Below are 14,826 nucleotides of genomic sequence, written 5' to 3'. Positions count from 1 at the left end.
ATCACAGGATGATTATGAGCCGCCAATGTGATGTGGCCGTTAAAAAAGCTAATGCAGTCCTAAGATGCATCAGACAAGGTATTTCCAGTAGAGACAGGGAGGTGTTAGTACCGTTATACAAGGTGCTGGTGAGACCTCATCTGGAATATTGTGTACAGTTCTGGTACCCCATGTTTAAGATAGATGAATTCAAACTGGAACAGGGGCAGAGAAGGGCTACTAGGATGATACGCAGAATGGAAAACCTGCCTTATGAGAGGAGACTCAAAGAGCTTGGCTTGTTTAGCCTAATTAAAAGAATTTGAAGGGAGATATGATTGCTCTCTATAAATACATCATAGGGATAAATACCAGGGAGGGAGAGGAATTATTTAAGTTCCGTGGCAATGTGAACACAAGAACAGTATAAAACTGGCCATCAGGAAGTTTAGACTTGAAATTAGATTTAGGTTTCTAACCATCAGAGGAGTGAAGTTCTTCAATAGCCTTCCAAGTGGAGCAGTGGTGACAAAAATTCCTAGCTGCCTTCAAAATTGATAAATTTAAGGGCTGATATGATGGGACAGCCTAATTTGATAATTAACTGATCTTTGACTACTAGTGGTAAATATGACAATGGCCTATGATGGGACTGTTGATGGGGTGGATTCTGAGTTACTGTGGAGAATTCTTTCTTGGGTGTCTGGCGGGTGAATTTTGCCCACATGCTCAGGGTTTAGCTAATCGCCATATTTGTGGTCAGGAAGGAATTTTCCACCAGGGCAGTTTGACAGAGAGCCTGGGGTTTTTTCGCCTTCCTTTGTAGCATGGGGCATGGTTCACTTGCTGGTGGATTCTCTGTATCTTGACGTCTTTAAACCATGATTTGAGGATTTCAATAACTCAGTCATAGGTTAGGGGTCTATTACAGGCGTGGATGGGTGAGGTTCTGTGGCCTGCATTGAGCAGGACTCTTCTGACCTTAAAGTCTGAGTCTATAAAATAGATTGGATCGTATTCCAAAAGTCTCTCTTGAGTCATAATATACGGTAAAGTCTAAAGCACTTATTTTTAAGACCACCTTTTTATATACCAGAAAGAGAATGCATGTGCATCTTCATGAGATTCTGCTTAGCAGAACAAGCAGGGAGTTTAGCGGTTCATGGATCCTGTGTTTTGCTGCAAATATCAGTTTTGGAGAAATTTGAATGAGATGTACAAGAAAAGAAGCTACTATGGTTTATACAGGGTCATTTTGTGCTATAAGAACAAACGACACTGCAAATGTTATGGCACAAGCTTTTTTCTGGAAATTATTTTTTTTTAAAAAGGGTTTTATGTGCAAATTTGTTAATGATCATTTTCATAAACTGAGAGCCACAAAGAACAGACATGCACTGAAACTCCACACATTCCAAAATTTCACCAGTTTAGCCTTCATTCTTTTAAGACTTACACATTACAGTGCTAAGGGATATATACAGAAAACAGTCTGATGAAGGATTTAGGATTCATGTCATAGGCATCTTAACATGCTATTCTGGAAGGTATACTAATCTAAATGATAAGTAGATCAACCTTTTTCTCTTTTAGTGAAATCAATTTCATATATCCTTGCCGCTCTTATTGATATTACAGGAAAATAGATTCGTCACACTATAAGGTCCTCTTTATTAGCCAAATCTCAACTTGCTTTCTAATAGTTTATGGGCATTATAGAGATGATCTAGCCAGTGTAGATTGTTTAAACTCATTGATTTACATAATGATTAAAATTGGTGATTTAAATCAAATCAGAAACCTTGCTTTAAATATGGATTTTAATTTTGTTTTTGTACTTTTTTCCTAAAGAAAAGTTGATACTCATTGGTTGGTGACCATTAAAACACGTTGATTTTCAACTAAATATAACCTTTACACTAAATTTGGTGCTTTATTTTGCTAACCAGGAGGATAGACCACATCTATACACATTTAAGCAATTATATAGAGTAACGTAGGTTTAATTTTTTACATTTTTATTAGAAAATGGTGAATGACATTATGTACTAAATTCACTTTTTCCCTGTAATTTGAATTGAGCTGCATTTGGATGGAAACTGGAATTCAATTACAAATGCCCAAAAATTTTTTATTAGTGTAATAACTTTCTTAACTGTGCTGTATACATAAATGCAAAACATGTTTTGATAAACTTATTTTTTCTTAAAACTAATTTATTAAACAATTGAAGTATCTGTACTAGTGAACTGAATTGATTGCTTCTGGTCACCAATGTCCTTCTAGTATTAAAATCTTGTAGATTTCATTCTTAGACCTTGTTTTTATTCATAATTTGGGAGAAGAAAATAAACTTCTCAACTTCGAATGAAATTAGTCATTGACTTGAATAAATTGAACTGACAAAAATATTCTCTGCAACTGCAGAAGAGGCTACTGATGTCAAAAGTTGGTTTAGCACTTTAATAAACTCTGGTTCCAGCTGTTTAGCCAGTGATTTACACCAGTTCTGTTGTTTGACTTTCTTTGAAACTTGTACTGCTTAATATTATTTTTATTTACCTTAAATAATTAATAGACTATAAGAAGTTTAGGCCTTAACATAGGTTGTCATAATTTCAACTTTAATATTAGTTTTATTTTTTTAAAAGAAAAGCTATTTAAATACAAATCCGAAATTTTTTAAATCTGCTTTTGTCCACACTGACTTTAACCAGTGCCTACATACCTTATGTATATAAGAGATGCTCTTAGCTCTAAGTGTTTGTTCAGCCAGGTCGTTGTCCTGAACCACTACTACTTCAAGTATTATATTTATATAAGGATAATGACAAATATGTTGGAAGTATTTTTTTCTTTTGCTTTTGATATAAATCTCAGTGCCTGCTCCCTACTCTGGCTCGAGCCTCTTTTGACAATTTTTCATTATAGTTGACTTTGTAAGTACCTAGAATTAAGCCTTATTAAATATCTTTGGAATTTGGCTTGTATCCAAGAAATATCATATTTTAACTCAGTAGAACATTTTCTTTAGGCTCTTTGACATCTTAAAATGCTTTTCTAAGTTATAGTCATATTGATGCAGTTGCTACACTTCAGAAAATATAAATGAAAGGATATTTAAAGAATTTAGAAAATCATTGGTCCTTTTCTGAATCCAGTATCAAAATAAAGTCAGATCATTAATCATTAAATGTCAGGTGGTGCAAGCGACATCAAATTGGGGAAGGAGGCAGGAGACTATTTTTATTTATTACTTACGTTTTCCTTAAGTAGCAGATTGCTTTAGAAATGGTTCCAGACATCACCACTGAACAGCTTCACAGCCTCCTAGTGACAACATACTAGAAGTCTCAAGTCTTCACCATTGATTTGTTGATTATGTTGACAAGGGCTACAGAGAATTATTTCTCCCTTTTTTAGCCAGTAATAAACCCCATGTACCAGGGATGTTCACAGAGAAGGAGGTATTGGGGAAAGTTATTTGGACAAAAATGCTTTCTCATAGCGATAACCAAAGAAGAGGGCAAAATCATTGGGCATGTACTTTGCTGGAAATGTTTGATCTTCCTTCCTAAAAATATTCAGGGGAGATTTTCAAAGGCACAAAGAGCATTTTCCCTATTTTAGGGGAGAGCTACAAATTGATGCCCAAACTAGACTGCAGTAGACTATCAAAAGTTTGCTAAACTATTTGGCAGAGTGTTTTGTGTATTTCATCTGCTGCCAGTATCATCCTGTATCTCTGTTCTTGGCAGAAAAATTGTAGAAAGATAAACTTTACATTAGCAGGCTGTAGTACAAAGGGAGCAGTTTTGGTATATAAACGTTGTTGCCAGCAGTTATTGTCATCACATATCCTTTAAGTTGCATATAGTAACACTTGTTCAGAGGCTGTTTAATAAAGATGGGTACAGATCTTTTTTGCCTTTTCTCCCTGTAATGGAGCTAAAAATCTTTAGTGAGTAGTTTTTTGTGTAACTGTTAAAATGGTGAAGTAATAATCTATTTCTTAAGCAATAAAAACTGTCTAGTAGCAGTGTCTCCCAGCTGGTGATGTCATCCTTACCTTAGCGTCATTTACTTCTATATTCCATTTCCATTGATACCAAATTTCTTCATTTCTAAATGAAGTGTAGTGTATATAGTTGTGATATTCATGTGCTTAGTTTATTTCTAAAATGTGACCTCTATAGAAGAGACTTCATACGACAACTCTGGTTATACACACAAAGAGAGAGAAAGGGAAGGGATTTAAAAAAAAATTTTTTAAAGGACCATAGAAGATTAACTCCTAAGCTTTGTATGACATACATGAACCTGCTGAGAGAAACTAATAAGCAAATATGTTTTCATTTTGCTGCAGAACCTTTTTAGCCAGAATCTTAAAGTACAAAATAAACTTTTATTTTTGTGTGTAATGCATAGTTCTTCAAATGCTGGTCCTTATGTGTATTCTGCTATGGGTACCATGCACTCCACGCACCTGAGAATGGCAAATTTTAGCAAATAGTGCCCCTTGGTCTGCACCTGTGACCTTGCTCTTCTTGTGCTCTGTGCCAAAGGTAAGAGGGGTGATGTGGACCAACACCTCTCCAGTTCCTTCTTACTGCCGCATGGCCTGATTCGGAATCTCCAGTGTCCAGAACTGATACTTGGACATTTTTTTCCTGAAAATATTTCAAAGTTTTTATCGTTTATTGTAAGTTTGGTTAGTAATTAGTTAGAATTCCCACTCTGGGGAATCCGGCCTGGGACTTTTCTTAAAGCCTGGGCATAATCTTTGTTTCCTGCCCCTGTATATTTTCAGTCAGCGATGATCATCACTGCTGCGTCTACTGCCTCAGGGATGCTCATATTTCTGCTAAGTGCAGTATCTGCTGCTTCTTTCCCAGCCAAACATGGCAGGCATGAGAACTCTGACTTCAGAAGCACCTAATGGAATGCACCATGAGGCTCCAGGCTGGGTAGACCTCCCTGTACATCAGTCTGAGACAGATGTGAGCCTGCTAGCTCGGTGTCTGACTCGGGAGTCAGAAGGACTGGAGCATAGGACCCTTTGTCTGGGCCTTCTTATGAGAGTAAGGGGCACTCTCATAAGCATAAAAACAGATCCCCTCCTAGATTTACTAAGATTAGGGACCTCTTCCCAAGCCCACACATTCATGAGACATCATGCCTTGGACCAAGCCTCCTCCACTGACTCATCCTTTGGGACAGCAGTTCTACAAGCAGCCATCTCCACTGAAAGTAGGACAAGAAATAATGGACTTAATCTGTGCCAAAGGAGATTTAGGTTAGATATGAGGAACATTTTTTTTTTTTTTTTTTTTAACTATAAAGGTAGTTGAGCTCTAGAATAAGTTTCCAAGGGAGGTTGTGGAATCCCCATCATTGGAGGTTTTTTAAGAACAAGTTGGACAAACACCTGTTGAGAATGGTCTAGGTTTACTTGGTCCTGTCTCAGCACAGGGGGCTGGACTTGATGTCTTCTTGAGGTCCCTTCCAGCCCTACATTTCTATGATTCTGTACTACCTGTATCCTCACACCCTCCTCTTCTGAGTACTGCTTGTCAGTCACTCATAGTGGAACATACCCAAGGACCAGCATTTGAAGAAGGAAGAGAAATTACTTATCCTTCATAACTGGAGTTCTTCGAGATGTGTGGGCCAATCTGTATTCCACTACCTGCCCTCCTTCCCCTCTGCCTCAAATAATCTCTGATTTGCAGTAAGAGGAGGAACTGGATGGGCCTCAGTTTGCACTGCTCCTTATATACCCTCAGCACAGAGCATGACTAGAGTACGTGCTCAGACCAACAAACATTACTTGCTAGAAATCTCTAGTCTCGGGCACATGGAGCACATGTGTACCCACAGTGGCATACAGATCGGGACCACACATCTCAAAAAACTCCAATTTCAAAATGTAACATCCCTTTCTTTTATTCGTGAAAATGAACTGCTTTGTAATTACCATTCTTTTCTTTATGTACTCCACAGGGTTACAATGTATTTGTATGCAGGATTCAGGGAGGGGGGAATTCTTTAACAGAAACAAACTCATACCATAAGTTTTCTCTAACCCAAAATTATGCTAAGCTTTCAAATTAACACAGGCTTTTCTCTGAAACTAAACATCCTTTCTATAGAATTTTAATGCTTAAAAAAGACTGAGCCATATGGCCTGCATTAGACTGTTTAATAACATCCATGTAGTCCTGTCTTGAAAACAAGCATCAGCAGGGTTAAGCTGACTTGAAATGGAAATGTTCATGACTTTTCGACAGACATTTGTTCAGTCATGTGGTAGTGGTTCAGTGGCTTTAAAATAGACATTCCAGAGCATTAATTTTGTTTCATAAATGGGCCAACATTCCAGAAAAATAAAACACAAACAATGTTAGCGGACATTAAAGAGCCTACAAAAACTCATGGGTTTGTACAATCCTAGAAAGGGAGATGAAAATATCTAGAACCACAGATCATTGTTTTTGGTGTGGGCAAGAACATATATATGCTGTGCGTGCATATACAAAAGCATCTTTGATAACAATCATTTTCTCAGATCTTTTCTATAAATAGATTCTAATATGTGTTCCATATAAACTACAGTATTTTCTTTTTCCAAGGTGTTACATTTATACAAGTGCATTTTATGTTTAAAGTGGAGAGCATGTTTGAGCTGACTTTTTTTTGTAAAACATTTTTATTTTTTCCTAATAGAACAGTGCTATAAGGTGCTATCCCTTTATAAATTTAGTCAAGGAGTTGTGATATGTAATTTGCCACTTCAGAACCATTTTCTGCAAGAACTATATCGAAAACACTTATAGTTGTGTTTTTTCTAACAGGATCTCTTGGACCCTGCACGATGGAGAATGCTGATTCAACAGTTTAGATATGATAATTACAGACTACATCAGCTGGGGAACAATTCTGTTTTTACTATAACACTCCAGGCAGGCCTTTCTGCTATAAAAACACCGTATCCTTTAATGCAGAATACCAATGTGGAAAGCTTTAAAAAATTTTTTTGCCTTGTAGACAAACTTTTTCAGGAATCTGTGTGAAATTTGAATACTTTCACTTTTCATTTGTTAAATTTGAGTATAAATGGGCGCATATCTGCTTTAAAAAAACTTCAGTAAAAACAAATGGAGGCAATTAATAACAAATCAAAAACTCTGAACACAACAGATGCTACATACAATGTATACACATTATACTTGGACTGCTGTCTGGTTTGGTTTAGGAATAATACATTTGCAATAGATGTTGATTAGAATCAGAATTTTAAAAGAATCCCTTTTATTATCATAAAATACACTAGGGAAAAGTGTGTGTGAATATACAAGGAAGTAAGAAATCTTTGGATTTCTCAGGCAGGCCCTTCCTCGGTGTTTTTAAAATGGGAATTCTGACCATGGCCTTCATACACACAGTAGATGATCACAGAAACCAAGATTCTTGTAGATCCCTCTCCAACAAGTTCCACCCCTATTGGGTCCCAGACACTTGCTTCTCGCACTTGTTTTGTAAAAAATGTACAAAATCAGCTACCCTCTGTGCTCATGAAGATGAAACAAAGAAACTCACAAGTCACTGAAGTTTTGTAAATTGCATTTGTACCTGACCTATACAGCGGATAACTCATCAGCCATTTTCACTATGTGCCATAACGAATTAACTCTCGACTCATTCTATGAATATTGTTCTTTGACTTGCTGTTATACAGACAGTGTTATAAAGAGGATGGCACTTCAAAAAACCCAGACTGCCCTGTGTGTAGCAAATCCCTGAACAAGCTGGCTCAGCCTCTGCCTATGGCACATTGTGCCAACTCCCGACTAGTCTGCAAGATTTCGGGGGATGTAATGAATGAAAATAATCCTCCCATGATGTTGCCAAATGGATATGTTTATGGATACAATGTAAGTGTTTCATGTAGGGACTCCTGGAAGTCTGAGCTGCTGGTGGGGTGTACTTCCTATAGTATATGAGAGCTCTTGAATTTGTCAGAAGGCAAACCTGATGCATCTTATATATTTAAAGGATGGGGTGAACTATTGCTTCTGACTAAATTATTTTAAGAAACTTTTATTTTTAACATTTGATCAGCAAACTATTAAATATGAATTTAACTATGAATCCAGATGGGATTGGGATGAATCTTTAACTCTTAAATGTGAAAAGTTAGAGCAAGGTTTTTGCAAAAGATCTCTAGACTACAAAGTAGTTTCTACAAACAGCATACATTTGTTCACTGTTTAAAACAATGTATTGTCTAGTTATGTTTACTGTTCAAAATCTGATCACTCTTTTTTCCTGGCTCTTTTTTCAGTCCCTGCTTTCTATTCGTCAAGATGACAAAGTAATTTGCCCAAGAACCAAAGAAGTCTTCAACTTCTCACAAGCTGAGAAAGTTTATATAATGTAGGTCCATAAAACACAGAATGAAGTGCCGCTGGAATTTTGACACAGAATATACCGGCGTGCCCTTAAAAGGGGGGCCTTGTGTGTGGCAAAGAAGCAAAATCTGCCACCTTGGGGATCAGACCTGTCGGTGGCATTATTGTTTCTTGCGACCAAAGATCAATGAGCAACAATACACACTCTTAAAAAGAGAAGAAATATGACTTAAGTTTGTACTTGAAAAAAAAACAAATTTTGATTGTTAGGGTTTTGTAACATAAGGTCAAAAATTGAACTCATCTCAAATATACTTTCATCTTTCAAAGGAGAATTTTCTTTAAAGATGGACATTTGCACTGGGGGAACATTACAATAGATTTGAAAGTAAATCCATTTTCCTTCCCTCCATTTTTCACAATTGTCCAAGGTCCTTTTTGTTAATTATCAAAGATTTCAGTTAATACAAATGTTCTCCTTTAAGATCCTCTTTGCCTTCTTTTCTGATCCTCTTTTTGTGAAGTGTAATAATCCTGAAATGGGTCATTGTAATTAGTTCAATAGGAAGATACTGATGTCATTGACACAAGACTGACTTCACTGGAGGATCAATGAGGGACTGATTTGAAGGAGTATGAAATCTTTTTTTTCCCCCCCAAACCCAAATAGTTTAAGGAGGTTGCATAAATATCAAGAGGAACTGAGAACATTTCAGGCAAAAATACACTGCTTGCTTGAATGTTCTTTTTCCAGTTTACCATAGTGTTAAAGTCCTTCTAAAGTTATTAGTTATGTGCATAGGGTTCAATATCAGATCATTAGTGCTACTGCCTTATTTCTTGCTTTGAGAATGTACTCACATGAAAATCAGCTGGTATCCTTAAGTGTTGGGCGAATTTTGGAAGATGCCTTGCAGGATGATTACATAATTTTAGGGTCTAAATAGCATTCATTACTGAAACTAGTAGTTCAGTTTTAATGACTACAGAACACACCCTTATGACTTTTCAAGAGAATAAACCATTGTAGTTTAAAAACAATGTATTGTAAGGTTTGTATTTAGCGCTTATTTTTGCATGTTGATGTTGATTAGCTAATAAAAGATTGTAAATGTAAAACCTGTTAATAAAAATTGTTTTCCATTTCTTAATGATACAAAATTAGAAAGCAGTTTGTATATATATATATAATGCAAACAAATTTCTTTCCCATTTTATAAGGACATCTCTTAAAATGTAAGTTCCCCTTCTTTAGCAGTCATCTTGTGCAAAAAAATTTAGAGAGACTCTTTGGTCATAACAATTTTTTTTTTCAAGCGTCTAAAACTGAGCAACCTGACCAAATCACCATCATTAGTTTAAAATTATCACTGTGTATATGATAAAGGAGCTACTACAATTCACAGCCTTATCCTAACACCATCAAGCATTTCCTAGGATTGTCTGATACTCTGGTGGTCTATTAAAATAGTTTTGGAGAATATATCAACATTATAATTACTTAAGTACTTCTGACAGAACCTCCTTCCAAGAACATGCAGTTGTGTGGCATCTGTAACATTTCACAGTTCTAGATTCTGATCCTGTATGTGGCAGTCACTGTGGAAGTGGGTAGATACAGTTGGAACCTCAAGAGAGGTGCTGCAAATGGAGTGTTTAAACACACACACACACACATGAGCTAGTGCAATTACTGTATTACATAGGTGTAAATTTGGTAGAAAATCCTATTTTCTTGCCCTCTTGTTGGAAATATCTTGAGTTTCACCCAGTGTCTGTTATAGAGTAAGTATTTCTGGAAGTAGCAGAGAAGTACATGCACTCCTGTGGGAGGCAGAAGGCAATGCAGAAAAAGGAGAGGGAAATGGACAAAAAAGGTGCTGTACAGGTTATTCACAGATCCAATATCAATATGTTAATTGGAAACTAACCTGGTCCCACGTTTCCTGGTGTAGCAAACAAGATTGCCAATTCTGAGGCACAGAAAAAACAGCTGGTCTGTGGGTGGGGCCAGACCCCAAGGCCAGGGTGGGGAGGGATTGAGCTCTTGGACAGCTATTCAAGATGTGGAGGCATTGTGGGGGGGATGACTAGGGCACCTCTTCCCCATTGGCTAGTGTCTGCCCTAGGCAAGCTGCGCACGCAGAGCAGGACCAGGCCTCAGCACACTCCCAGCCATGTAACGTGTAGTTAGTAGTTAAGATTGTGGCAGACGTGACCAGGTGTGCTCAGCTGGCCATCTGCTCAGCAAAAAATTGGCAAATTACTTCTTCTGACTGGCAACCAGCAAAGTAGTAGAAAAACCAGCCAGGCTGGTCAAAAGCCAGCCAGGTGGTAACTTGTTGAAGCAGGAGCTGATGCCCTGTGAGCTCAGTGCATTCTGCCCTTTGGAGAGTTCGCACATTACTCACTAACAATCCTCTCTAAGAGCAGCGTTGTTGAGATCTAAATAGAACTATGTTCAGTTGTCCTTGGTGACTGCTGTACTGGGCTATATGTGAGAGTGGAGGAGGAGGAAAGTTTTTAAATGGGTCAAAGGCATTTTCAGACTCCTCCTTTCCCCAAATAAATAAATGAAAAAAACCCAGAAGGGTATAGATTGAAATGGACATTAGGCACCTAACTTGCTTTGGTACTTTTGAAAATCCCCCTATGCACCTATCTGCATGTTTAGGCGCTTAAATGTTTGAGAATCTGGCCTCATGTCCTTCAAGTTTTTAGTTTTAGATCCCATCCTTTCCTGCCTGGTTCTTATTCATATATTAGAAGAGGGAAAATGAACTTTCCTGCTTTTTTTCAACTCCCCATGGGTCTGTCATCTTTGAATAAACTGGTCCAAATTAAAGAAATACTCTCTTTGCACCTGTTAACTAAATTGAAACCAAAAATCATGAATGCAAAAGCTTTTCTCCACTACAGAAACTGAAAATACTTACATTTTGGGAAATGTAAGTACCAACATTTGCTCCATTGTAAACACAGCAAATAAGAGATGCTACAGATGCAATACTTGACGTTGTGACCTATCTGTAAAGCTTGAGTTGACCTCAAAAGATAAAGATGTTTACACTGTGATTTTGTATATAATATAAAAAGCAGCACCCTTTAACTCATTACAATCTGAGGGTAGGTCACTGATGTAGCATTTTTTTTAATTTAAATGATATTTAATAGATTGCAGTAACTTAGGCCTTACTTAGGTTGTCGTAATTTCAAATTTAATATTAAACATTTTAAAACACAATTAAAGGTCCAATTTTTTTGTTTTTTAAAAACACATCCATTTGTATCCGCCTTGAATGGAGTGTCCATGAATATAAACTCCAAACTAGCGATTGTCAGTTTGTCGCAAAATGCCAATTCTTTAAACCAAAAATGTTTCACAGAAACACCTTGGGTTCAACAAACTTCCATCAAATCACAGGTTTCCTGGGGGGTTGCAGAGGATCATGGGACAAGGCAATCTACTCCTGCAAACTGCCCTGCTGCAGAGCCAGCGCCCTGGCTCCAACCCGCCCGCTAATTGTAGGATCCTAGCTCTATGTAATGAGTTGGTGTTTCCAAATCAAACGTTTTCTAGAATTTTCAATTCACAGGAAAAAAAATGTTAAAAATGGTTCTGTTCACACATTTCCCGTGTACTGGAAATTGGTGGTTTGGGCCAGCTCTATTCCAAACCTCCCCTCAAATGCTTTAGAACCCCTTCTTTTCTCCTGATTCCTAAGCTCGGTGGTGGAGAATCCCCTCTAACAGCCAGAACGCAAAGGTTTGTGTGTAGTGGGACTTGGTTTTCCCCGATGGCCCTTTGTTCATTTTTCAAGTCAGGTGGGTGCAAGAGTGGATTCTTTTTCTCTATGCTAAGATTCCCAGCTTTGTTACAAGGGGTACTTCCACCTGCTTGCGCCTTGGGGTGGAACCAGGCTGGTCAGTCATGGCAGGAGGGGCACGCACCACTTTCTGATGTTCTCTCACTTTTCTCTGCCCCAAGCAGCTGGCAGACCTCCCTGCTGCAGAGTTTTTCTGAGGGAAATTCCAAACTTTTCAAAGCTATAGACTAACACTTCAGTTTTGTAATGTCTGATTCCTAGCAGTATCCCAGGCTGAATTTAATTTTGGGGGGAACTGGTCCCCTCATCTCTACTTCCCTTTTTGAGCCATTGTTGGAGCTTTTTATGCTAGGCAGAATAGTTCCAAAGGGTTCTTCTAGGAAATCTGTAACAAGACCCCTTCTCCCTCAGATTTGTACCCCTTCCTTATCTGTCACCAGGAGCAACTACTCATGCAGCGGAATTAGTTAAATAACATTTATTGGAAGCTAACAAAGAAAAAGAGCTCAGTGGTTTAACTACATACAGGCGATAAAGCCAGGGCCCAAATAATAATCATGGGGAGTAACACAATAATCAATACATCATCATCAATGCCTTCAACACGTAAGGATCTGGATCAGGACACCAGGGGGACAGGAACAGGAATGCAAACAGGAGAGATGAGGATCAGGAATGAGTGGAACATGAGTAAGTTTTCTTCATAGCATAATCTTGGTCCGATGTCAGTTATTCCTCCTACACCCACCCAAAGGGAATTCTACCTCCACGGGGCCAGAAGACCAGCAGTCCAATTCAGAGTTAGAAAATTGAATAGTAAAATATATTTTAAAAAACCCCAAAAGATTCCCAGGCAGAGTGTCCTGACTATGGTGAAACCACCTTTATGAGGTCTGCAGCTGCCTTAGACAAGTTCTAGCTCTTCCCTTATGCACCCTGAAAAGGGGTAGGGATAAGGATTTCTGCCACAGCTAAAGGATTGGGAAAATATTGGGCTGACATTCCCACCATGCCCTGCCCTAATGTCCAGATTATTGCTCCTATCTTTGGTAGCCTGTTTTCATGCCTCACCACTTCCTACCCACAGCAGATGGCTATGGAGTTGTGAGACAGACACCAGTCCAGGTATGGAAAGAACCAGCAGGCCATAAGGCGCCTCAACCTACCGTTTGTTTATTTATTTTTATCCTGGCTTCCATTTTATAGGGCCAGAAGTGTTCTTGGTAGTGAGTCTGGATTAAATTTTGAGTGGTGCACACTGAAAATAAATGTGGCTATTTTCCCCGGTTTTTCTAATGGAGGGAGATTTTCACCTGTAAAGAGCGGTGCCCTATATGGGCCCTTCACAAGCAGCCAGCTGCTCCTGGAAGGTGTAGTCTCAGCCCCCTCCTTTAGGCATGCTAAATCTTGGAGGGCATCAGGCCAACAAAAATAAACAAATCTGAACTGTCATCTGGCACCCTAGGTGCCCTGTGTGTTTCACAAGCCATGCTCACATGGGTGGACAGTATTTCAAGTATGGTCTCACTCAACTTAAAAATCGCCTGGTCTAAGGGATTCTTCATGGAAAGAGAGAGGAAAAGAAAATGAGATTCAAATCTATTTCATCCTGGTATATGGGGCTTTGGTCCTTGGGATCAGATGCTCAGACAAAGCAGTTCCCAGCTACCCTACTGATACAATGGGAAGTGTTATGGAAAGCTGAGGTTATTCAGAATTGTCAGAAATATCAATGTACAGTCCTGACTCCTGCCACACACCACAAAGAGGAATGCAGGTTATATGGTAAATTGTAGCAGTCTGTGGAGGACAGCAGGAGAAAATACCTCTTTGTATAGCTAGAACAAGTGTAGGATCAGCAGCTGTCTTCTGTTGCCTCAGAGCTATCTTCAGGTCTCTGGATCACTCTATCTGGAATTAGACCCCCCCAACTGGTGTCAGGCTCGCATGTTGGCAGCAAAAGAACTTCAATTAAATGAGGTCACTGTCCATTGTTCTGAGGGGTTACTCGAGCTGAGCAAAAATTTCAGGAACAGCTTTGTCCCATTCCCTGTCTCCGTGACCAATGAAAGGGCCACAATGTGACTGAAATCATCCATCCATTTCTGACTGGTGCAATGCAACCCACTCCCTCTCCTGTTTTTAGCCTCTGAGAACTGGGAACAAGCAGAGCAGGGCCCTGTCTAAAACATCTAAACAAATTCCTATAGGAAACTTGTCTTCAATGCATTCCTATTTTACCATTCGTGGCAGCCTTTTTCTTTTCCGAATTTCAATCATTACCATTTGATCTCATATCTTCCCTCTCCAAGATCAGGGTAGCAATTACATTGGCTTTAGGGAAGAAGGAAATTCACTTCTCTTCCTGGATAACTTTTTTTATCATGTTTCTGTACAGCAAGGAAGTTGAAGCATACACAATATGATTCCTGGAGTATCTTGGATTCAGGACAAACGCAGACACGTGGTATCAGCAAACTCAGTCATAAGCATGGGATGAGGATGAATATTATCAGGTATAAAGTCTCATTTCAGAAGAATGTTAACAAAGATGAAGATGGCCATACTGGAAAATAAGTGGTGGAGCCAACTGGGAATTCTGATCTCAT

At 38.5% G+C, this 14,826-nt stretch overlaps 1 protein-coding gene across 3 annotated transcripts in view; it reads left to right on the top strand.

Moving 5' to 3' along the window:
• Nucleotides 1–9,509, top strand: part of MAEA (macrophage erythroblast attacher, E3 ubiquitin ligase) — a 123,274-nt gene extending 113,765 nt beyond the window's left edge. For all 3 annotated transcript variants that reach the window (XM_067567651.1, XM_067567650.1, XM_067567649.1), the window contains 3 exons: nt 6,834–6,967; nt 7,718–7,913; nt 8,324–9,509. In XM_067567651.1, coding sequence (XP_067423752.1) covers nt 6,834–6,967; nt 7,718–7,913; nt 8,324–8,419 — 426 coding nt within the window. In that variant the 3' untranslated portion in view covers nt 8,420–9,509. The remainder of the gene's footprint in view (nt 1–6,833; nt 6,968–7,717; nt 7,914–8,323) is intronic.
• Nucleotides 9,510–14,826: the final 5,317 nt, after the last annotated feature.

This window comes from Emydura macquarii, unplaced genomic scaffold (genome assembly GCF_026122565.2).
Source record: "Emydura macquarii macquarii isolate MOO-44397 ecotype Brisbane River unplaced genomic scaffold, CSIRO-AGI_Emac_v2 contig_2795, whole genome shotgun sequence".
In the NCBI taxonomy this organism is placed as follows: domain Eukaryota; kingdom Metazoa; phylum Chordata; order Testudines; family Chelidae; genus Emydura; species Emydura macquarii.
This window is presented reverse-complemented; position numbering and strand designations above follow the sequence as displayed.